The 26681-nt window shown below is 37.1% G+C and overlaps 1 protein-coding gene and 3 pseudogenes across 1 annotated transcript; 1 reads left to right on the forward strand and 3 right to left on the reverse strand.

Annotated features, from left to right (window-relative positions):
- Window positions 1-246: 246 nt before the first annotated feature.
- Window positions 247-6558, reverse strand: LOC120136894 (annotated as a pseudogene).
- A 1809-nt stretch (window positions 6559-8367) lies between these two features.
- On the forward strand, window positions 8368-11110 carry LOC120136772 (annotated as a pseudogene).
- A 1147-nt stretch (window positions 11111-12257) lies between these two features.
- On the reverse strand, window positions 12258-16055 carry LOC120136826 (annotated as a pseudogene).
- A 782-nt stretch (window positions 16056-16837) lies between these two features.
- On the reverse strand, window positions 16838-19536 carry LOC120136721 (protein NOI4-like). The gene is made up of 3 exons (XM_039152680.1): window positions 19431-19536; window positions 17191-17376; window positions 16838-17059 (listed from the first exon to the last, which is right to left on the reverse strand). Exons 1-3 carry the CDS (start codon window positions 19434-19436, stop codon window positions 17015-17017), a joined length of 237 nt encoding a protein of 78 aa, XP_039008611.1. The 5' UTR covers window positions 19437-19536; the 3' UTR covers window positions 16838-17014.
- Between the last annotated feature and the right edge of the window lie 7145 nt (window positions 19537-26681).

The following is a 26681-nucleotide window of genomic DNA, read 5'->3' on the forward strand; positions in this document are numbered from 1 at the left end:
TTAGTAAGAAGGTTTAAAATTAAGATTTTTTTATGATTTTAGATATATTTAAGGTTTATAAAAATATAATGAATGAAAAATACTTTAAAACACTTATTTTTTCATTTAATCTTATATAAATAATATTTTAAAAGAATTATTCAATGACTAAAGACATCTAAATTATAAAAAATATATATATAGAAATCTAATAATCCCTTGTTGGGTTCTTAAATAGGATTGCTGAAACCCTAAATCTCATATTGACAGCATAATAAAAATCAAGTATTTGATAACAAAACATCTATGGAAAAACAAAATCAGGACCCCATCTGTCCTGTAAACCAAGAGGGTCCTTTCCTCCTCCTTGCATGAAAATCAACCAGGAACTTGTACAAACTTCAACCCCAAAATCATTCATCATGTTTCCATCATTTACATGTCATTAGAACATAGTTGATGACATAGACGAGAGCTCGGATACTAGCGTGTTCGGCACCCGTAAGCAAAGTCGAGCTACTTATTTCGTGCACTCTCTTGCAGACTTCCTGAAAGATTGGTCTTACGTGCACCGCGATCATTTGGTCGCCCGGGTTGATAGCCGTGGCCACATCTACCATCCATGCGAGTTTTCGGGGCGTGTCCTTGTTGATGTCGCACGCCAACTGCTGCAAGAGGGAGAGCAGCACCCCTTGGCTCAAAGTAACAGGATTGGTCGACAGAATCATCCGTAGATCGACCTAGTATGAAGAAAAATAATGGTTTCTTGTAATGAAAAGACTTTAACCAAAATTTCTGGTGAAAATTTGAGACACTTTACCTGTGAACAAACCCAAGCAACAATGGAGAGGTCACTTCTTTGCAGGGCAATTGTGAACGCTTCTTCGTATTTGCCTTCCGATAATAATTTCGATAGCTCTTTCGTTGGATCCATGGGCACAACAACCTGAGGCACGGATAGAAATTCATTTAAGAAGTGATACATAACAGCCAGATTTGACTTTGGCGATTCACTTTAATTGGGCATTAGTTTCTCGTGGTGAAATCGAAGAAAATGGGCAAAACAACATACCTTGTCATGCAGAGAACCTAAAAGTCCATTGCTGAGTTGGGAAGACAATGAAGTTGCAGCGCTTGCGTTAGCTCCAGCAGCTGCAAGGGCTAAAATTTTCCTTTGTCCTTCAGCAAATTCCCCACTTAAGGTTTTAGCAATCGACGACGCAGAATTTATGGCATCCTGCAATTAGGAGAGATTACAAAGGAGAAAATGACACAATGATACTTTCAAAACAACACACATCGAACAAGAGCTCTATAGAAACAATAGTATCGCATGCTCTAATGAATATTATTATACCTCAGATCGCCCAAAAAATACCATCACACACCAACAGTAATTCCTAGTTTCAACATTTAATGCTCCCAATGTCATAAATCTTGGAAAAAGAACATGAATTACAGGCCTTCGAGTGAAATAGCAAGTAAATAAGACAGCGGAAATATACCTTTAACGTAATTGTCAAAGAAGAATTTGCAGAGTCCAATTGCTGCTGAGCAGCATTCGTATGCTCAGCCATCCCTTTTTGAAATGCAGCGTCTACTTGCTCGAACAACGCTTTGCATGAAACCTCAAAGGCCGGGACCGCTAAAGCTTCCACACTAGTCCTCAAAGCCTCCTACAAGAAATAGCCAGGAACATGCAGAATGACAATAATTCGATCTTATAACAAGAATGAAAATAACCTTCTTGACCTATCACCAAGTGTAGTGAACTTTTGCATACCTGGAGAGCTTGCTTGCCGGAAGTTTGAAACTGTGCTTGAATTTGTCTGGCAACTATAGCTTCGAGTTTTGAATTAACAGATTTTTCTAGTTGATTCACTGCTTTATCTCCGACCCCTTTCTGTCACACAAAGGACTAGTTAGATTCCACTAAGACAGCTTTCTAGGAAACGAACCAGTTTTTCAGAAGTCTAACCTGGAAAGACTCGTTGATCGCTGAAGTTACAGTTTTCTCTATTGCTGGAGTAATGGTACGAGCTACAGCAGGTCCAAATCCAGCTAACTCCTTCTTGATTACTTTGTCCAACATTACTGCCAAATCCTTGTTCATAAAATTGGTTATCAGGCGCGTCATCTGCTGTGTATGTTCTCGCAGCATCTTTTCGTTTTTCGCGTTCTCTTCTTGGAAACGAGCCCATAGAGCATCAGTGTTGGCCTTAAGGGCTTTCTCAATGCACCGTCCAAGAGCAGCCTCAAGCCTTTTGCCTTCTCTTGTAACCGGGGCGTTCACAATATTTGACATTTTTTTCTGCATTTCCTTTTGTGTAGTAATTAGCTGCAAAAATGATTGAAATCACATTCAAGAAGAAACCATCTACGGTGCAACAAAAATCTTTAAACCATATTTATTTTGAAAAGCAAGATATCATAATGCTAGGCAAAATACATATAAGGAATAATATGTGAAAATGTGGTTAATCATATGGAATTACCTAGGTGAACTTTATATAAACGACTAAGGAACGATTTTTATCCAAAATTATGGTAGATCAATGATTATAACTATTAACACATGGAAGAAATGTGCATACAACACAGATGCATACATGTGTAACCACTTTTTACATTTTTTTGTTTCTGTCCGTAGCAATCACCTGATTAAGCATATCTTGCACAGCCGCAATTTGAGGAAATGCAGCACCTGCTAAGGGGAGATTGGAATTTGCTCCTGGTTCGGTGGAAGAATCTGCAGAATTGAAAGCACTTGAAGAAGGAGAAGAGAGAGCAGATGCCAGAGAACTTTTCCCTTTATTCTTTTTCCCTTTTCCACTTGGTGCCGGTGATTGTTGATATGTAGAAGGCATCGCTGATTCTGAGACCTTTCCATACAGATCTTTTCTGGAATCATTGTTTTCTTCCTCACCAACATTAGGCTTCACATGCGAACCTGATGCACCAACACCATCTGCTTGCCTAGATTCATCAACAAAGTAAGCATCCCTTGACATTGCAGAGCTCTCCCTTGACATCCGGATACCGAGATCTGAAGCCTGAGAGCAAAAGAATTTCTCTCTAATTTCAAAATTCCGATTTTGAAGGTCTCCGTAGGAACCAAATTCATTGTTCTGAGATGATCTCGTTTCACCCACCACTTTTACCTCCAACTCAGCATTGCATGCATCATTACTGACAACCACATCTTGAATATGTAACTCGCCTTCACTCTTTCCCTCATTGACATTGGTAATTTCAGAAGATGTTGCAGCCATTAATATCTCGGAAGGGGTCAGAAGATGAGTTGGATGCTTGAAAATGATGGGAGGATTATATGCACTAGATTTCTCATCTGATATTATTTTCTTGTCACCATTCCTTGAACCATCTTCTGATGATTGCATACCAGATAAATTCGATCGAACAGTGTCCATTTGTCTGTCAACTGGAAAATCCACAACCAGTTGGTTTCCAACATGGTCACCAAGCTGGTAAGTTGGGTCATAGTTATGAAAACCAGAGTGCTTCCTGGACAACCTAGGACTAGGAGGAACTGCTCGTTGTGATGCAATGCAACCAATATCAGCATCACTTGCAGCTGATCCCAAAGCAGAAGCAGATTTAGGATCAATATTCGAAGTATTCAACTCTTGTACAGCGTTTGCCTCAGTGGTAGAACGGGGGCTTGAAGTATACCTCACATCTCTTAAATTTTCATAGCTACTTACTTGTTTACTTGGTTTGGGAACTGAAGTATAAGCGGCAACTCAGAAGGTTTATTTCCAGATGGATCAAAAGAATCATAGCCTTCAGTGTTGGCAGCATCAAGTGAAATGCTTGAATCTGAATTCTCTAAGCCAATATTTTCCAGTGGTTGCGGGATGCACTGGCATAATTCCAAAGCATACTGCTGGATAGCCTGTGTCTGAACACAATATATTTAACAATATGTTCATCAGGAGGATCACTTGTCCCAGTAAAACTTAATACGGGCATTGTGACAATGAACTCGGCTATGTAATCCATGCGTGATGCAGCTGGACAAGAACCATATTCTATGTGCACGGCATATATAGCATTTCTTTTAGCATTTGCAAGTAAGAAAAGGCCAGCTTGAGATAATGCAACAACTTGGTTGAATAAAGCGTCCTCCATTTGAGGTACAGCAGAGCTCTTTAAGTCTAATGTCTGGGTGCAAATCCATTTTTCAGTACTGCTTGGAAGTAGCCAACCCTCTTCACTTGCTGAAGTCCAAACTTTGATTTCTTGATTTAGGGGCCCCTGGGAAAAATTATCAAAAAAGTAAAATATGACAAATTAGATATATGGATATTCGATGGAATAACAAGACTCGCACATGGGAACGTAAACCATAAACACGGTCCTAAAATTAAAAATATAACAAAATAAATGAATAAAAAGTTCATTTAAAATAGACTGAAGTCAAAAGGTAAATGCACAGACTACTATGTCACATCAACCAGATCACAAGAATTTGAACAACTATGAACTTTATATGAACAAGTCAATGACTAACAAATAGGCAAAATATGATGCAGAGTTGCAGACACACAAACACACACACACAGAGAGAATAACATTGAAATCTTACCCCTGTCATGAGTATTATATGATCAGGTCGGTGAGGTGCAGTTAAGAATGTAGCCGAATAAACAGGTCGGCCATCATGTGGCCTCAAAACTGTTAGTGACACTGCTTTGCGGTCATCCCATATCTTTATCTGTTGCGTAGCATAAGATTGTAAGTGCATAATCCTTGACATAAACATATTTATCCAGTTATTCAACATAAAATTTCAGCACTAATGCACAAGAAACCAAGATAGTTACATGTCTGCACCACAACAGAACACAGAGAGACCACATAGATATCCACAAATCAATGCAACAAAATGATAACAGAAAATACTAACCGTGCCATCTGTAGAAGCAGAAACTAAACGGGTAATCATCCATTGACACATTGAAACATCAGTAACTTCTCCATCATGTTTACCAACCAACTGAATCCCATCGATCAACTTGTCAATAGGACAATGGAGAGGTGAAGGTGCATCAGTTGAGTAGACTTCATTCTTCCCTACTTTCATAGTATCAATTCTCAGAATGTGTTTTCCAATCGCAGCCACCAAAACTTCCTGAAAAATGAGATTGCAATACCGTTGGCAACAAAACCAGTAAATAATAACCCTCTAAATATGGATGAACATTAAAAAAGTCGCATTACTTGTTTGTGCCGGTGCCAACAAACACGCGGATGTACATATTCCTTGTCACCTAATATTTGAACAGCGATAACTATCTTCCCTGTAATCTGTGGCTTATCCTCCTCATCCGGACCTTCAGATATCTTCCAAACATATACCCTTCCCTAGACTCACACTGCAGAAAAACGAATTACCAAGAAGCAAAAAAGCGAAACTACCAATTAAAGAAGAAAATACCTAGCCAAAAGATGAACATCCTCAGCAAAGAAAGCCATGTCTGTGATCCTCTGAGAGAAAAGAAAAAATATCAGTTGGACATAGAGACGATCATAATCATCCAAATGCAGTACTTATGCACCCAAAGCTTGCCATTCCAGAACTCAAAATGCACATTAATTCTATGAACTAATCTATTACCAATTTAGGGGTGAGCGTTCGATCGAGTCTAAGTCAAAAACTTCAAGTTATTCAAGTTGACAAGTCTCAAACTTCAAAAATCAATACACTAATTACTATTTTTTTTAGTTACTATTAGAGCTCTATTTCATAACTCGAAGTCAATTCGAGTCGAGTAAAAAGATATATTTTTCAAGTCGAGTTTTGCTCACCCTGTAAACTATTGTATTACAACATTAATTTCAATCCAATATAAAACTAAAAACTAGAAAATTCAGAGTTAATAAAGTTAAAGAGATAAACCTGCGTGTGTCCACGAAACAAAGACCTCAATGCAGTGTTTAAATTAAGAATCCGAATACTGCCTCCTTTCAAACCATAACAAATATAAGACTTATTAACACCAATCTGTCTTCCCAAAACCAGCTGAGGATCAGACCCATACTTTGTAATCGGAGTGACCTCAAGCTGAGGCTGATCCTCGCCGGACAGCCTCGTATCGATATCGTACGCCGCCTGAGCGCCTGATAACCGTCTCCCTCGAGGCAATTTACAGCTATGCACCCTCGAAGGCCCCACATTGGGACTCCCGGACCCCAAAAACCGAGCATGGGGCGGCGGCTGCAGCTGGGGGGGCTGCTTCTGGGCGGGATATCAGGGTTTTGAGGGGACGAGTTGATCAGGGCGAGAATTTGGTTGCCGGCATTGTAAGGGCTGAAAGGAGGGGAAGGGAAGGAGAGGGATTTGGCGTCTTGGTAATTCGAACGCGTTGGGGACGAAGGGGGCATGTAGAATTGGTGATACTGTGGGTGAAAGAAGGGAGGAGAAGGCGTGGGGTACGGTGATGGGGAAGGATTTTGCGGCTGAGGGTTTGAATTCGATGGGTTCGAAACTGTGGGTTTGAAGAAGCTCTGCACATCAAATGGGATGGCTTTATTTGGGTTCCCTGTCGAAGCCATCACACATGGAAGAGCAAAAGATAAGAAATCAAAGGATCTTTGGAGATGCTATCTGAATTTTTTACGAGAAAATAAGATCTGGGTATCTGTTTCCTTTGGCAGAAATGAAGGATCAAAGAATTTCTTTTGACAGAAACAGCCTCGAAGAAGAAGAAATAATCAGAAAATGGGAACATTGGAAAGTGAAGATTTGTACAGATTAGGGCCTTTGGGGTGCAATGTGAGATTTCTGGAAAAGGCTTTTGAATTGATTTCCGGGGCTTTTTAACTTTAATTTTTTTCAAATAAAAATCTAATTTTTTTCCCGATTAGTCTAGATGTCTAATATTATTAAGCTTGAGGTCGTGGGATCGAGTCTCACGGAGGGCATTTCATAATTCGAAGGTCTCTTACGGAAGCTGCTCTCAATCTGGTGTTGGGATAGTCTACTATCTTACCTTCCCCTTACCCCATACATATGAAAAAAAGGAACATCTATTTTTTTCCTAATATTATTAACGTTATCATTTGAAATATTCGATTATAACGGCCGTTAAGAAATTATATAATATGTATCACGTTTTGATAATTTTAAAATTTTTATTTAAAAAATAAAAATAAAAATATTATTATATTTAAAAAATTAATTTCTCTCAAATTATATAAAAAAATCTTAAAACTCTCAAATCTCTAACTCTAATCACCTTACATCCCTTGTCGGTCATGACCATCACCGTTGACATCGTACTTGTCATATTCCTAATCAAACGTTGTTATCTCTATCGTCGATTAGCCATCGAGATCACAAGGTGACGTGATTTATAACGTTGTTATTCATCGGAGTAGTGTCGATTTACTCTTGTTATGATGACTTTTTGACTACTAATTAGTCTTCTGGTGGAGTGGCGATTGGATGGAGATACGACGGTGACTGACGTGGATTTAGAGATTGAAATTATAATTTTTAAAGTATTAGAATTTTTAAAAAAAAAGTTTTAGGTTTTTAATATAATTTTAATTTTTTAAAATAATTTTTTTAAAATTATTAGAATGACACATGTCACTTAATATAATATTTTAACGATCGAGATATCTAAAGTAGTAAAATTTATAACATTAGGCACCTTAATTAACAAAAGAAAAATTAAAATTCCATTAAAAATGATATGATTTAGACTCTTATTTTTATATTAAGTAAAAAAAACACAAAATTTAATTCTCTTTTTTCTTTTTGGGTAAAACTAGAAAGAATTAAAATAAAAGAAAGAAATTCATCTATCTTGTTATATTATTAAGTCCCTCAACTATTAAAAATTATAAAATAATCACTCGACTAGTCATCATGTTCAAAAGTCGTCATTTTTCGTTGAAATTATTGGTAGTTGATTATGTTGGACATTAAATAATGACTGAGATATGATAGTCGTTTGAGATTCTAATATCATATTTTATCATATCACAGTCAATATGTTAACATTCAGCTCATAATAGTGTCCATTTTTTCAAACAAAAAAGACGAGTTTGGAACATAGTGAATAGTCAGGTGATCATTTTATAATTTTTAATAATAGACAGACTCAACAAAGTAACACTCTATAATTGAATGACCATTTTATAATTTTTAATAATCGAGTGACTTAATAAAATAATACCTACAATTAGTAGACCATTTATGTACTTTACCCTTAATAAATTCAAATTGCAAGTTGATATATAAAATAGAAAAAGCAATGTGTCCCTACTCCCTATTTTCTGGCTTATAGAAGAATCTAGAAACCCTAATATGTCTCCTCTATAAAGTCTCCTTAACTCGCAGGTTTAAAGCAGTGCTCACTCTGTTTTCATTTCCATTCGAAACCCAAAGTTCATAGCTTTCCAAACTAACGTTTTTGTTTTTGGATCGGTAGCTTAGAGTTCATCCATCAATGGCGGATGCAGAGACTTTTGCTTTTCAAGCTGAGATCAACCAGCTTCTCAGCTTGATTATCAACACCTTTTACAGTAACAAAGAGATCTTTCTTCGTGAGCTCATTAGCAACGCCTCCGACGTAAGTCCACTTTCATTTCCCCCTTTTTTTTAACGTTTAAAGACTGATAATTGAGTTTTTTTAATGCTTTAGCTAATGGATCTGAACTGTTATGATTTGATGTTCATGGGCTTTGCTTAATCGTTTCCGTGATAGAAATTTTAGGGTTCATATGAATTTCTTAATGAGACTGCACGGTTTTAGTTTGAAATTGTGTTATTTATTGGGTTGTTGATTGTAAAAGAGTGGAGATTACTCATTTCTTGAATCTAATGTGTTTAATATATTGCAAGTTACTGGGCATTTATATTTGTAATTGTTTTGATTGTTGAACCTGTTTTCTGTAGGCTTTAGACAAGATTAGATTTGAGAGCTTGACAGACAAGAGCAAACTCGATGCTCAGCCTGAGCTCTTCATCCATATTGTTCCGGACAAGGCTAACAACACCCTGACGATCATCGACAGTGGTATCGGCATGACCAAGGCTGGTAAGTGTGCTTAGTTGTGCATTCAGAGTTTAGAGTTTCGAGTTAAATGAGAGTCTAATGCGACGATGTCGGTGTTGTTTAGATTTGGTGAACAATCTTGGTACCATTGCGAGATCGGGGACCAAGGAATTCATGGAGGCATTGGCTGCTGGTGCTGATGTTAGTATGATTGGTCAATTCGGTGTCGGTTTCTACTCCGCGTATTTGGTTGCTGAGAAGGTTATCGTTATCACGAAGCACAACGATGACGAGCAGTATGTTTGGGAGTCCCAAGCTGGTGGGTCATTCACTGTCACCAGGGATACCTCTGGTGAGAACCTTGGCAGGGGTACTAAGATTACACTTTTCTTGAAAGAGGATCAGCTTGAGTACCTCGAGGAGCGACGTCTCAAAGACTTGATCAAGAAGCACTCTGAATTCATTAGCTATCCCATTTCTCTCTGGATTGAGAAGACTACCGAGAAGGAGATTTCTGATGATGAGGATGAGGAGGACAAGAAGGATGAAGAAGGGAAAGTCGAGGATGTTGACGAGGAGAAGGAGAAGGAAGAAAGAAAAAGAAGAAGATTAAGGAGGTCTCCCATGAATGGTCCTTGGTGAACAAACAGAAGCCGATTTGGATGAGAAAGCCGGAAGAGATTACCAAGGAAGAATATGCTGCATTCTACAAGAGCCTTACAAATGATTGGGAAGAGCATTTGGCCGTCAAACACTTCTCAGTTGAGGGGCAACTCGAGTTCAAGGCTGTCCTCTTTGTTCCAAAGCGAGCTCCTTTTGATCTCTTTGATACAAAGAAGAAGCCCAACAACATCAAGCTGTATGTCAGACGTGTCTTTATCATGGACAACTGCGAGGAGTTGATTCCCGAGTTTCTCAGCTTTGTGAAGGGTATCGTTGACTCTGAGGACCTTCCTCTGAACATCTCTAGAGAAATGTTGCAGCAGAACAAGATCTTGAAGGTTATCCGCAAGAACTTGGTGAAGAAGTGCATTGAGCTCTTCTTTGAAATAGCTGAGAACAAGGAAGATTACAACAAGTTCTACGAGGCCTTCTCGAAGAACCTCAAGCTTGGTATCCATGAGGACTCTCAGAACAGGAATAAGATTGCGGAATTGCTGCGATACCACTCCACCAAGAGCGGTGATGAGATGACCAGCTTGAAGGACTATGTGACCAGAATGAAGGAAGGTCAGAATGATATCTATTATATCACAGGTGAGAGTAAAAAGGCTGTTGAGAACTCCCCCTTCCTCGAGAAGCTGAAGAAGAAGGGCTATGAGGTCCTTTACATGGTTGATGCTATCGATGAGTATGCTGTTGGACAACTGAAAGAATTCGAGGGAAAGAAGCTCGTGTCTGCTACCAAGGAAGGTTTGAAACTCGATGAGAGTGAGGACGAGAAGCAAAAGAAGGAAGCTTTGAAGGAGAAGTTCGAGGGTTTGTGCAAGGTTATAAAGGATGTTTTGGGTGACAAGGTCGAGAAGGTCATTGTATCCGACCGTGTGGTTGATTCTCCTTGCTGTTTAGTGACCGGTGAGTACGGCTGGACTGCCAACATGGAGAGGATCATGAAGGCCCAGGCTTTGAGGGATAGCAGCATGGCAGGCTACATGTCCAGCAAGAAGACGATGGAGATCAACCCCGAGAACCCAATCATGGAGGAGCTGAGAAAGAGGGCTGATGCAGACAAAAACGACAAATCCGTCAAGGACCTTGTCCTCCTCCTCTTCGAGACCGCCCTCCTCACCTCCGGGTTCAGCCTCGACGACCCTAACACCTTTGGCAACAGGATCCACAGGATGCTCAAACTCGGCCTGAGTATCGACGAGGATGCAGGCGAAGCCGAAGCCGATGCTGACATGCCCCCGTTGGAGGACGCCGATGCTGAAGGAAGCAAGATGGAGGAAGTTGACTAAAAACTCGGTAGAAGTACAATTTTAATTTCGAACGATCCTTTAGCCCGTCTTTTACATTTTGTCTGGTGCCTCCTTTTGGAGGATTTGCTTAGTTATGTTTGGAGACGATCTTAAATGATAAAATGCTGTGTTTTCCTCGAATTTTTTACAGCCTTTATTGCATCATACGTCCTTAAACTTTCATTTTAAATTAATCGTCAAACTTTTGAATATTTCAACTTTAAACTACAATTCTTGTTCCATATTTGTCTTTAAATTTTTAAATATTCTAATTTTATTCATAAACTATGACTCTCTTTTTAAATTAATCCTCAAAGTTTTATTTTTAAATTCATCTTAATATATATAGTTTCAATTATAGTTTAACTTAGGATTTTTTTTTCAGACTTATAATAATATAATTAGATCTAGGGATGGCAATGGGTTGGGTCGGGTTTTTGGGTCACCCGACCTGACCTGAGAAGAAAGGGTCATTCACCCGTGACCCGACCCGACCCGAAGAAAATAAGATTTCAACCACCCCGATCCGACCCGAATATATAACTTAGAAATCCGACCCGAACCGAAATAATTAAAAACATATATTTTTATTCAATAAAAATAGTGACTTAATTGAAAAAAATTATATATAGAGGGGTAATATTATAATTATCCCTAAATATATAGGTAAAAATATATATATTTTTCGGGTCGGGTCGGATTTTTTCCACCCTAAACCCGACCCGACCTGAATCCGATTTTTTTTAAAAAAAAATCCGGCCTAATCGGGTCAGGTCGGAACCCGTCGGGTTCGGGTTGAGTTGCCATCCCTAATTAGATCCAACGATTTTATTAATAGTAGATGTGATCATTATATATACATATAATTTGAGATGAAATTGAAAAATTCAAAAAGTTTGGTGATCGTTTTAAATGAAGGTTTAGGGATAAATTAAAATGTTGATGATTAATTTAGGATGAAAGTTATAATTTAGGGATTAAGTTGGAACATGTAAAAGTTTAGGAATCAATTTAAAATAAAGTCATGTTTTGAGGACATGTGGTGCAATTAGCTCCACAAAAAATTGATGACAACATTATACTAAAAAGCGTTTGCATGCATGGAATTCGTAAGGTAACAGGAAAGGAAAAGGCAAAGCCCCTCGAGCTTTTTTCTGTCTTTCTGTTACATATGTTTCTCAGCGATGCAGATTCTGCTCAAATAGTACATGAACTAATTCTCTTGCGCAGGCAAATGTAAGCACACAACCGGTATCCGAGTGCCATGGCGAGTAGAATCCATACTTCTTCAGGCCTCCGCCGAGGTAAACCGTGTCGGACGAAGGCGAATCCTGTAGATTCCGACAGCCGCCCGGGCTTTGGCATTCTTACAATTGGTCCCCAGAGTATTGCACCTCACCAGAAGCCTAAAGCCATAGTACATGAACGATGAGTACTTCATCCACTGCATGAATTTCGGTATATGCTGCAAAACGGAACAACTTTGTTCAGTGAACTCATCGGATCCGATGAAGAATCGAAAGCAGTTTCTATTATAGTTTCAAGTACCTGGACGTAGTAACCTCCTGTGAGAAGAAACAACATCAACACCAGTGATGCCATCATCCCTACCCTTTTAATGCTCAAAACCGCAGCCCCCCACTCCCTAGTTTTTCGTTCATATGCGAAGTCGAAGATCGCATTAATCGGAGAAGAGTATTTGGGTCTTAAAAGCAAAGAACGTCGTATATCGGAAATTGCTTGACTTACTTGGCTTATAATTGCTATCAATAAGATGGTAAATAACGTGAGGAAGAAGCAAACGACTGTTCTCTTGAAACCAGCCATGAAGTAGACAATCAACATGAATGATGTGGGATACAGAACATGTGCCACCATGTCACACAGAGTGCTGCAAACATAGTATACACTTAACCTGTACATGGCGGCTTTCCGTTCTTTCACCAGATGACCTTTTCGAATGGGAAAACGTATACCGCTCCGAAATTGACGTAGACGTCCAAAAGATGCAGATGTAGAACAGCAGACCAATCTGAAAATAGAAGTCATCCATTTGATGTAATGGGGACATTGGGGAGTCAAAGATTTGTAAAATGAAGTTCGGGAAACTTTACTTGATCCCTCAGTTGAGCCTCGGTTGCGGCGCTCAATTTCCACCAAAGAAGCCGAGCAAGACTGCAACTCCTAGTGATTGTAGTAATCTCAGCTTATCAAAGTAATCCCGTCATCTCTCTCGAATCGTTCTCTTCATTATTATCATGAACTGCTCCCACCAAGTTATTGTCCAGTCCTTCACTTGAATAGCCATCCGGAGGTGTTGTGGCGCCTTGGAACTTCTGTGATTCTCTTCCTTTTCCTTTGGCTCCAAATGAGTTTTGTACTTGAGTTGAAGATACTGATATAATGTGAAGAAGAATATGTTTTGAGAGGGAGATGATCATATAAAGAAAGGGATTAAATATCCTCTACATTGTCAAAAAGAGTTTGTACTTTGATTACAGCCTTCTCGGACTCGGCCGTTCCTTGAGACGCCACTGGATCTTCAGGAAGAGTTATGTCATGAACTTGGCCTGTTGCTAAATCGAGCAGGAACTCCGCCGGATTCATTGCTATTTCCGGGATGAATCGGAGCGACGAAAAGTACTCCATGCAATCTCTTGCCTTCCCGGAGTAAATAGGGTAGCCTTCTGATATCAGCAGAACCTTATTGAACATGTGAAACATTTGGTTCGACGGCTGGTGAATCCTCGTGATTACAGTTCGCCCTGCCTGCATACCATCAACCAAGATCTTGGCTCATTTTCTATATAGGAACCGTTTGCATTTTGTACATATTTTGGTCAACTAGGATACCTTTGCAACTTCTTGAAGAATATGAATAAGTTTATTGGCTGAAGTAGAATCGAGACCGGAAGTACAATGATGGATCAACGAGAATTTCATAACCGATGCTAGTTCTTTTCCTTTCTCCACTGGATATCCCTTTTATCAATCCACCCCGTATTCTTGTGTGACGACATCTGTGGTTATCGCAACGGTAAGAGTGCAAGGTAAATCCCTATGTGGTTCATATTTGTTCATACCTTTCAAGGCCTAACTCCTTCATAATCATCTCCACCTTTGCGTACTTTTGTTGCAGGCTCATGTCACTCGGAAGTCTCAGAAATGCCGAAAAAACTAAGGTTTCTTCGACCGTTAGTTGAGGCAGCAGTATATCATCCTGTGTCACGAATCCAATCCTGCAAGGAAACAGAACACTCGAAATCAATTGAATGATGGAGAAAAGAAGAAAGCTTTTGATAAAAACTGGCCTAACCTTCGCTTAAGAGCCAGACTGTAAGGGAGGTCGTTGTACGTTATGTTTCCTTTAACATTATCTGTCAATCTTCCACCTATTATCTTTAACAAGGTTGTTTTGCCACTACCAGAAGGACCCATCAAAGCACGGATTTCACCGGGCCGGTGCTGCCCGTTACGCCTTTAAGGATCTCCTTGTACTTATCATGTTCCAAGTTCAGTTGCGAAGCTAACTTCGACATCACCGCTCTCACCGGGTTGATCGAGGCAGGTTGGTGACTCCGAACCTTGTTTTCCAAGTCTTCAAACTTCATATACGAAACCGGGACCATATCAAAAGTTAATACTGATAAACTAAACATCTAACAAATCAAAGAAAACCCGGAAATCAAACTACTTTAAGAAATATGGGGAGAGGCTGATCTTTATCAGCATACATGGTGTAGTCCTCGATATCGATCTCGGAATACCGGTTTCTAAGTTAAGCCTGTGATACGAACTCAATGTTATGACCGAAACCGTTGCTACATGCAATCTGCATAGACCCCATCCTCAGAGGCGTCAACGGCATTGGTATGTCCTCGATCTCACTCTCTTTTCGAGTTTCCATAATTGAAAGATGAAAATCCGAAGAGAAACTTAACTAAAATAGTTGTTGTATGTAAGTAGGTAGAGAAAATGAAGCGAATCAACTGTGATGAACCAAAGGCTTGCCTATATATTGAGGGGGAAGAGTTGGTAGACCACATGCTTTCCATTGTACGCATGCCTGACCTAGTTTTAATGAAGTTTTTTTTAATATAAATATCAACTATATAACAGCATGAACATGCCAAGAATATGAATTGCTTTGGGGATTTTATTTATCTTTATTTTTTAAAATTTTATTTTTTAATTTATTCGATCTAGATTATATTAAAGGCCGAACATAGATTATAAAACGAACAGGAAAGATACGGGGAAGAAAAGCGTTCTTACAATTTCATAACTCGAAGGATCGCATGGCTCCTGTGGCGGCGACTCATCATACAAATATAACCTAGGGCATCCTTCGGACATGATCCCGGGTGCCTTGAGACAATGAGCCGATGGACGATGGCCCGTGGCATCACGACCCCACTGATCTCGACCATTGATTTCATCAGATTGAAGAGCCGATAAAGAAACGTACCTCTGAAGGCAATCATGTTTAGCCCGGCATTCTTTGTACTGATTGTAAACATACCAGTTAAAGAAGATCCCAACACCTACCCAACAAATATATTAAACAGCTTTAGCCGATGGCATAGCTTGCGAAGCTCAGATGATAATCGGCATATGTATTAACCCGGTCGTTTTTTTCTCCAGGAATTTGAGCGACAGCCACCAGACTGGAACTGGGGCGAGCAAACCAATCAGAAAGAACCAGTTCATCTGCAGGTAGTTGCTGTAGTTTGTGAACATTATTAGTTAACCTCCGACACCCCAAATGATCGAAGCACTGTAAAATACATCTTCGCCATGGCATATCTAGGGACTCCCCTTGGGCAATAATGCAGGTTCATGTAGTGCTCATGCTTGATGGTAGCCTCCCGGTTGATGCACCTAAACAAATCATGCTTAGAGACTTTGAATCTGAAATGCTATTGCTATTTCTTCGAGAATGATCGTACCATGTTCGTTGTGGCTTGAATAATCCCAACAGGTAATGTGAAAAATAGTGTGCTCGCACAGGCGAGGAGAACTCTCCACCAGGAAGCCAAAACCCTTTATCGGAACTTTCAGAGGCGAAGATGGAAATGACCACCATTGAGGGACTGATTCATAGTTCTTCATCTACCTTGTATGCAAATCTGTAAAACTATCTTATACTGCACATTGTCTTTCTCCACAGTCTCCGGGTTGTTCTATTTATATCAAACAAAGAATTTATTTTACGATGAAAGACGAGGCGAACCGAGAAAACCTTTTCGTGTTTAGAGACACTTCCGTCACATTGGCCGGCATGAGAGAGCCTAACAGTGAGGGTTGCTGAGCTCAATCTATGCAAGAAAGCAAATGTTTTTGGATTTAGGATTCTAGTAATGATGTAAATCTGACCCGGCGTCGGAAGTATGTGAAGAAAGCAATGGAAATCATTTAGATCGGAAAGCGTTCAATCAGTAAGCGATGGGAATAAGAACATGGAAAAACATCCAGCTGTGTATGCAACGGTGGACCGGACCAGACCAGACGAGACTGAAAGAGCAGATGCCGATGCAGCTTAGGCCCGATCCTATCTGCTGACCGGTGATCAATTCTCATTTATGTTTTTCGCAATTTTCTCTTGAATAATTCGACTAGTGGCAATGAGATCCATCAGCAAAGTTCGAGTTCTCATTCATGTTTTCATTTTGCTCTTGAATTACTCGAACTCGAATGTGAGTGTCGTTTGCGATTATTTTATGAGTTTTTGATGCAACTGAAGGGATCCTAGAAGGTCATATTGCAATATCCAAGTGCCGGATACGAGTGTCCGAACACGAATACTTCAATAAAAACGAAGATACCGAGCAACATAGCTGATCACTCTATTAAAGAAAGAAAATGTCATACAATAAGCTTTACAGCTTATAACAAAGAGAAGTTAAACAACAAGAAGAAACAACTCTGCTTCTAATAATGACCCACCATATCAGTACATATAGATACAGTAGATCCTATCTGTTTAAGAATATATGGTGGAGTATAATAACATACGTGTGGAAGCTCTAATCAGACAGGATTCCATTAGGGTTCTGCAGCCGGGGCTCGAATGCAGCAAAACCATTTTTTCTGGAGAAAAAAACAGCATATCAGGAGAGAAATCTAATGTGCATCGAAGGAACATCAAAAGAATTGGTTATCAACATCTAATGCGTGCATCGAGATGTTATGAGCAAGGTAAGTTGTTGAAGATTACTTACAGGTCGGGGTTTGCTGGGATCCGCTCCAGACTTAACAGCAGGATCAGCCTTTTCTGGTGACTCGGGTTTGCCACCCGTTTTCTTCTCGTCCCTTGCCTTGTTAAAGATCGCGGTGAATCCCTCGGATGATGCAGGATCATTAACGTCCCATTCACCAAATTTTGGCAACGGGCGGCCCTTCTCCTCCTGTTGGGCAAATGGAGAAGCTTATCATGACATGATAAAGAAAATGAATCTTCCAAAAAAGTCAAACTTGAATCGATGTAAACTAGCAATCAAAACAATATCGAGTCATGAAAATTCAAGCATTCGTCGCATCGGTCAAAATAAACATGGCGATAGACCCCGTAAAGAACTCTGGTTGCTACAGTTTGGAATGCTATTAAGACCAAGAGCAGACAATGACATGGCACATATTTTATCAATCCTTGGTAAACTTCCGACCAAATACCGTCCTCTTCGATGGGGAATAATCACTGAAGAGGTCTGCCCCTTCTGCAATCTAGAACAAGAACCAAAAGGACCGTATCTTCTTTACTCAAAGGTATTCTAATGGTGCAAGTTGCTAGAACTTTGCCGGATAAAATGAAGAGTGCACAATCGGGGTGATGAATTATCATGGGCAATCAACCACATACGCGGCAATGCTTCAATCATCAGTATCTAGCACATTGTTTGGAGGGATTTCATCTATTTTCTATGGAAGGAAAGGAACAATATGATCTTCTAAAAGTCGGCTACTCAAATCAGTAGAGTTCTTCGGAAGATTTGGAACATTGCCGATCAATTGAATATGAACAGATTGATACAGAAGATTCATCTGCTTCAGGCAAATACTACACAAGTAACAACACATGCCCTCTGCACACTCCTAAGAAAAATCTAATTTTCTTCACATATCAAACTTCAGTATATCGACTCTTGGAATGTTCTCAAAAGAAATTTATCATTGTTGATGTACGGGAAGGTAGGTTTGCTGCTTTTTGAAGTAGCGATTCGGACTCGGCTCCCTTCTCCTAAGGGGAGAGAGGGAGTCTTCTTATATATCCTACATCTCTAATGCCGCGAGGCAGGTGAATTGGCGTATGGTCAAGAGTGAGATTAGGCCGGCTTAGAGCCTGTTGTGTTAGTTCACTGTCATACATCCAACTTGTGCAGGGAGGGAGGCTAGGTAGACTGAGCTATCTTATCTTGTGCAAGGTGGTGATCCGATGCCGGTTTCCGCGAAACATTTGAGCTTGCCCAAGTAGGGCTGTAAACAAGTCGAGTTTGAGAATTGTTGAGCTCGACTCGACTCAAAAAATGTAAAACTGAACTCCACTCGAAAACTCACGAGCTTAAAATTATCAACTCGAAATAAAAAATTGAAGCTCAACTCGAGCTCGAACCTGAACCTTAAGTGCATGAAAGCCTAATATTGTATTTTCTAAAACAAGAACAACGTATAAATATTAATATTATTAATAATTTAATTTAAAATATCTAAAAATTTAATGATATTATTTTTCAAGCTGCTCACGAGCATTTTAGTCGGGTATCAAGTAGCCCGCTACAAATCATTAATAATTCGAGTCGATTTCGAGCACGAGTCCATTCAATTCAAAACTTGATCGAGTTTTGACCGAATTTATCTCAAGTAGCTCGCGCTCTGTCTCTTCTTATTTATAACCCTATGCCCGAGGTCCGAGGGTATACTAATGGGCTTGTACAACAATCACAATCCTAACTTTTCAATGACCAGGAACTACATTTCCACACAATTAATGGTACATCAAGTAAACCATCCTAATTCCAACCAGGACCAAGATTCTAAAACAATGCCAAAACAATCACCCATTTGAATCAATTTAAATTATCCCTCTAGAAGGAAAAAAAAACTTATTAACCATAAATCATATTATGAACTTATTATACAATAAATTGCTCAGATGGTTTTGTAGCTAATCAGTTAAACAAAACAAAAATCTCAAACCCATCTTCAAGTAAACTCATCAAAGAAAAAAGAATAACAAAATGACAAGGTTAAATTTCCAATCATGAAGATAATACTTGCCCAAATGAAGAAACTTTGATCAGCAAAAAAAAAATTAAGAATTGTAAAGGAGTGGAAACCCAGAAGGATATGAATGGAAACAAACAAAAGCTTAAATCCACAAAAAAATCAAATCAAACAACGAATATAAACCTTCGTTTTAACAAATTTAAACAGAAAATTAAAGGAATCAGTGAAGATCACATACCGACATGAATTCTGGAGAGAAGAACTTGCAATAAAAGAGAGAAATGGAGTGTTTTTCTTAGAGAGAATGATTTGAAGAAGTAAAATATTGTTGGGTGGAAGAGATGTGAACCGAAAGGGAAGAAAATTTGGAGCTTTGAAAAGAACAGCGGTTAGCGTATGAATTTCGTAACATTAATTAGGTTAAACTATAACAGTAGTCATCAGACTTTAAAAACAATTTACTTTTACCATTAAACTTCGATATTTTTTATTGGACCGTTAAATAATCAACGGCGTTATGAAATGATCGTTTCTCTTCTGTTTTTCTATTAAAAAAATTATTAACTTCTTTGATTGTCATAGTTAGGGATCGTAACAGGTCGAGTTGGGTCAGGTTTTTGGTCAATTCGACCTGATCCAAAAATATATGTTCTTCACCCGAATCCAATCTGACCCGAATTTTAAGAGTATAAAGTTTATCTGACCTGATCCGGTATAAAATAAGGATTTAATTAAAAGTAATAAATTTCTAAAAAAATTACATTATTATCTCTGGATCGAGTCAGGTTGGGTCGATTTTTTTCACTCTCCACCCAAATACGACCCGACCTCATCACTTTAAAAAATCTGACCCGGCCTGACCTAAACCTGAACTTTTTTATAAAAAAATACAACTCTATCGAATCAGGTCGGACTGAAAACCGTTGATTTTAAGTTAAATTGTCATCTCTAGTTACAGTCGATCTGGTCGATACTAATCATTATTTATGACGAGGTTGATACTAAAATATAAGAATTTCATTTATCTTTTTTTATTCTTGGATTAATTTACTTCGAAATTCACTAAAATTTTATGAAAGTCTATCAAAATATTTAACATTTTAATATTTTAATCTCCTCCAACAATCGTCTGATAATAATAATTTTGATGTATTATTCTTCTTTCCAAAAGAATATTTCTCATCATTCAACTTTTAAAATTAATATAATAAATCTCTCAAATTATAGAAAACCCTAAAATCACAAACTAATCATTTTTTCAAGTTTATAAATTTTAAATATGTATTAAGCAAATATAAACTCGTAAACTAATAAAAGACGATAAGAAGAGTTTATCGTATCTAGGTTGACCGCAAAAATATCAAAAAATAACGATGTTAATTCAAAATTTGATTATTTTTAAATTTTAACTAATAAAATAAGAAGATAATAAAATTATTTTTTGACTTACATGTCAACATGTGATCGAACAAAGTGTCATTAATGCAGAAAAAATAATTTAAAGTGTTATTAATGCAGAAAAAATAATGTGAAAAGTTAAGTGGTAAAATTGAAAACTTTTAAAGTTTAATGATAAACTTAATTCATAAATTAAAGTATAGTGACTAACATTATATTTTATACTATTAATTATAATTAAATTTTAAATGGACCAATGGACTGGAAAAATGACATGGCAAGTGGCAAACGGGAAATACTCACGTGCGACTGTCTTATTATAAGACTAAAATAAGGTGTTACCTATTTTGTTATTGTCTAAATAATAAAATCTGTAAAAAATGACCGAAAATATTATTAGGCGCTACTGGTTTTGTTATTATCGGGTGTTTTACCAGATTTGGTAAAAATGACCAGAAATATTATTATGTGCTATTTGTTATTGTTGGGCATATTTACCGGAAATTTTTTATAAAAAATTAGTGTTTTAGATAATAAAAAAAATGATATTTTAAATAACTTTTTATCGATTTTATTATTTAAACAATAACAAAACTGATAACGTCTTATTTTAACCTTATATTAAAGTGACGTAATATAGAACTTTCTGGCAAAGGACATAGTGATAAAGTGGACAAATGATTTGCTGGTACTGTTTTGAAATTAGCAGTTGTAAATTGTGAGGAATAATTTAATGCGACCTTTTAACAAAAGTTTTTTTTATCATTGACTAACGACTCTGTCGTAACCGGTTTTCGTTCCGGGCACGAAATATTATACTTGGCGGGGAAATTGATGTGAATAAATAGTTTTGAAAATAATTTGGGAGTCGCCATCGGCCTTTTGGATCAGGTAGGTCGAATACCTAAAAATTATTATTTTTTTAAAAAGAATTTTAAGAAAACATCAATTAAAAAAAATAATCTGATCTGCGTTTATAACCAAAAATTCATTCTTTTTAATAATAAAAAGGGATTCGTGGTCGATTACGTTTAGGGAAGGATTAGCACCCCTACAACGCCCAAAATTGATACTTTTTAATTATAAATTGTCTCTATTGTTAAAATTTAAAAATTCAAAAATATATTTAGTTTATAATCCTATTATTTCAAAATTATATAAAAATATTTATTTATTTAAAAAATATCAGAAAAGAACTTCTAGGTGCCTTAAGACAGCTCTTTTCTTTGATATTGATAAATATTAATTTAAATAATATTGTTTAATTTTTAATTTTAAAATATCAGAATAGGACATCCAGTTGTATTAAGACTGTCCTTTTCTTCGATATTAAAAATAAATATTTAAAAATTACTATTTATTATATATATATTTATGAATACATAAATATATAAACAAATAAAATAAAAATACCACTAAAATAATATATTTTAAAAGCAGTAAAATAAATGAAAACATATAAAATAAATGACTAAATTATAGTAAAAATAAAATTTAAAAATCTAATTTATAATTAATCAAAATTATAGGGATTAAACATGCTATTTCTTTATTTTATTTATTTAATGACTAAAATAAAATTATCTAAAATTCGGATATTAGAATAAAATAAATTAAAAATATAAACTAAGGATTAAAATATTATTTATTAAAATTAAGGGATTAAATCTGTTATTTATCCTAAATATATTATTTTAATATAAAGGATTAAAATAAAAGAAATTAAAATTCGAAGACTGAATTAAAAATATTATAAATTCAATTTAGTGACTAAAATGTAAAGTTTACAAGTTCGGAGGACTGCGGACGAGGTTTAACTATTGTTTAATTACACGAATAGCCCTCCCCAAAACGGCGTCGTTTGGGAAGGGCTATTTATGCCCAAAACGGCTGGCCCGAAGGGCCAGCTATCTCATTTCTCATTTCACTCTCTCTCTCTAAACTGAGAGAGTTTTAAAACTCTCTCTAGCTTCCCTCATCGGAGGGAAGCTGGTCACCGGACGGCAACCGTGTGCCGCCGTGAATGTCACCGCCGGCCACCGCATTTGGTGGCCGGAAAAATTTATTTTCACACTAATAGATAGATCGTGTTCTTTTCCCTTAAAAAGCTCCTAATCGGAGCGAATCTACAAAAATACCTTCGGTATTTCGAAGGTTCTGACGAGATCCGGTGGTCGAGGCTTCCTCGGTAAGTTTCTTTCCTTCCTTTTCCTTTCTTTTCTGTTTCTTTGCTGAATGGTTGTTGAGATCGTTGGTAGTTTTTAGTATCTAGTTTCTTTGTATCTCTCTCGATCTCCTGTTTCCTCGTCTATCTCTGTTTTTTTTTTCTGTCTCTGTCTCTGTTTTTTTTTTCAGGTTGGGGTGGTGGTTTTTATAGCCACCACCGGTGTGGCCATCGGACTGGTCCGAAGAGGGGGTCTCGGTGAGTCACCGGACTACCAGTGGTGACTCACCCCGTAGCCATGGCGTGGGCTGGCGTTGGACGGAGCCTGGCGTGGCAGCGGCGGAGGCGGCGAGATAGCAGCAGCGGCTGCGTGTCCCTAGGGTATCAGACCCTAGGGTTTTCATCTGGAGCAATCTGGACCGTTGGATCTCTCAGATCCAACGGCTGTGATGAGGCGGCCGACTAGATTAGGGTTAGAAAACCCTAACTGGAACCCCAAATGTTTAGGGTTTCTGGTTTGATCTGGACCGGTTCTGGTTTGTTTGTAACTGGGCCGGTCCAGTTGTAATTGGTCTGTAATTATTTATTTATATATATTTAGTTAATATATATTTAATAATAATAATAATAATGATAATAATAATAATAATAATAATAATAATAATAATAATAATAGTAATGTGGGTAAAAAATTAGTATCTTCAGCTGCCCCTCTTTGCTCATTCTTGTGTTAACAAGAATAGGGCAAAGATGAAAAGATAATAAATTTTTTTATCCATTTGGCTTCACTTGATTATAATGGAGATATTGAATAAATTCTTCTCTTTCTTCAGATGAGTTCTTCTCATTATGAACTTTCTGCTGGGGATGATGATCCATCAAATGATGAATTCAAGCAAAAGATTGAACAAGTCTTCTCATTATGAACTTCTTCTTCCTTCTTCAGATGACGAGTTCTTCTCATTATGAACTCTACCTGGCAATGTTGATCCATCAAATGATGAATTCAAGCAAAAGATTGAACAAGTTCTTCTCATTATGAACTTCTTCTTCCTTCTTCAGATGAGTTCTTCTCATTATGAACCTTCTCTGGAAAAGATAATCCATCAATTTGATGAATTCAGAAAAAGGTTGAACAAATTCTTCTCATTATGAACTTCTTCTTCCTTCTTCAGATGAGTTCTTCTCATTATGAACCTTCTCTGGAAAAGATAATCCATCAATTTGATGAATTCAGGAAAAAGGTTGAACAAATTCTTCTCATTATGAACTTCTTCTTCCTTCTTCAGATGAGTTCTTCTCATTATGAACCTTCTCTGGAAAAGCTGATCCATCAAGTGATAGAATTAGGCAGAAGGTTGAACAAATTCTTCTCATTCTTCTTCCTTCTTCAGATGAGTTCTTCTCATTATGAACCTTCTCTTGGAAAAGATAATCCATCAAGTGATGAATTCAGGTAACAGGTTGAACAAATTCTTCTCATTATGAATTTCTTCTTCCTTCTTAGATGAGTTCTTCTCATTATGAACCTTCTCTGGAAAAGCTGATCCATCAAGTGATAGAATTAGGCAAAGGTTGAACAAATTCTTCTCATTATGAATTTCTTCTTCCTTCTTCAGATGAGTTCTTCTCATTATGAACCTTCTCTTGAAATGTCAATCCATCTCAAATGATAGATTTGAATCTTTGCTAAAATCTTTGAAATTCCTGTTAAAAATTCAACAAGAATAAAAATGAATGAAAATGCATCTATTTTTGCAAATGCCTAAATATGATGCATGAATGTTAAGTTGTTTGATTTCAGATTGGTGAATTGAGTATTTCTTCAATTGTAAAAACCCAATAGATCTTTCTTCTTCAAAACAAAGAATCTATCATCTTTGACAAATATAGATGTAGATATAATGTCACAAAACCTCTTGAGAATAAAACTCAATAGTATAGGCTCTTGAAAAGCTTGTATTCAGGCAACATGTTGATTATGATAACAATTCATCTGATTATGAAGTGACCTTTCAAGATGATTTCACAGATATCGATAGTTCTTCTAATACCGAGAAATCTTGACTTCTGATTCTGATGAAGAGAATAAACTGTTATACTTGACAAAAATGTGATTCTCATAGGCTGAAACTTCAAATAGCTTTCTTCCGATAAAAGATGGGAAGCCATTATGTGATGATCCCAGTTACAAGCAAAGGTGAAACTTGTGCTATGATTTTTGGGAAAGGAATAAGCAAAAGAAGCTTGAAAAGAAACTTCTTAATGAAGACGATCATGCAGTTCATCTTTTAATTCTAATGATTGGTTCTGTAGTTCTTACCAAACCAGATCAGATAACTCAAAGAACACTTCCAGAAGATGCTATGAGCACATTCATCTTCCAAATTCAATGATTGGTTCTGCCAAACCAGATCAGATAACTCAAAGAACACTTCCAGAAGATGCTATGAGCATATTCATCTTCCCAATTCAATGATTGGTTCTGCTAAACCAAATCAGATAACTCAAAGAACACTTCCAGAAGATGCTATTAACAAATTCATCTTCTAAATTCAATGATTGGTTCTGTCCAACCAGATCAGATAACTCAAAGAACACTTCCAGAAGATGCTATGAGCACATTCATCTTCCCAAGTCAATGATTGGTTCTGCTAAACCAGGTCAGATAACTCAAAGAACACTTCCAGAAGATGCTATTAACAAATTCATCTTCTAAATTCAATGATTGGTTCTGCTAAACCAGATCAGATAACTCAAAGAACACTTACAGAAGATGCTATTGGCAAATTCATCTTTCAGTTAATGTTTGGACTAGGATATCACAATACTTATTTGATGTAGAGCCAAAATTTGTAGATTCGAAGTATTTCCATGCTACTACACTGAAAAGGGCTATATTCATAATTCTGCCAATTAAGAACAGATTTTCTCTTATTTTGCTTCCTCCATGTGCTAATGCTTTTCCATTGACAAAGAAATGATGGCTTTCATGTGATCCAAGAACAAAGTTGAACTGTTTATAAACATGTACAGGACGTCTCAAATTGACAGAAAGGATCTATAAGGTTCTTGAAGCTTATGACAATGAGCCACCTTCAAGTGTCCAGAAGTATGTTCTTAATGAGTGCTGAAAATGGAATCTAGTATGGGTTGGAAGGAATAAAGTTCCTCCACTTGAACCTGATGAGGTGGAAATACTTCTAGGTTTCCTTAAAAACCATACACAAGAATCTGTATAGAGATATGTTTCCCAGTGATATCAATGTCTTGTTTCTTTTTACTGGAATCAAAGCTACAAAGGTTGCCTTCTACTGTCTTAGTATATTTTTGAAAACAGATGTGCAAGACCTAAATGGTGATCGATTGGAGCAATTGATGAGTAGAATTGTCAAATTCGACCTTGTTCAAGATGGTGATGATTTGCTTATTTGTATTCCACGTATTTAAAAGTATTAACATAAAGTGATATTCAGAAATCTTTAATTTATTTCAAAATTATGTTAAATCATAGAAGAATAAATTGAATTTCCAAAAATAAATTGAATCTCAAATAAATTGAACTTGAAATAAATAGAATTGTATTCAAAGTTATGGCAAACATAAGAATGATAAAAATTCAAATGTCTCAACAAATTATAAGCATAAGTATTTCTAAATTAATCAAGTTGACACAATTTAGAGATGATGTAAGCTTTTGTCTGGAAGATCTCAAACGTTGTTGAAATGCTTGTAGATGTGAAGTTTCTTCCAAACTATCAAAATCTTAAGAGAGTTCAATTGCCAGATGCCTAATATCAACCTGCATTTGAGCCGCCTTTTCAGGTTTTCAACTCAAATCCTTCTTTTGGTTACAAGATGCTCTTTGCGAGCTTTCACCTTGACCCCTCTTTTTTCTCTTTTTTTTTTCTTTTTTTTTTCTTTCTT

This window comes from Hibiscus syriacus, unplaced genomic scaffold (assembly GCF_006381635.1).
Source record: "Hibiscus syriacus cultivar Baekdansim isolate YM2019G1 unplaced genomic scaffold, ASM638163v2 tig00110637_pilon, whole genome shotgun sequence".
Classification (NCBI taxonomy): domain Eukaryota; kingdom Viridiplantae; phylum Streptophyta; class Magnoliopsida; order Malvales; family Malvaceae; genus Hibiscus; species Hibiscus syriacus.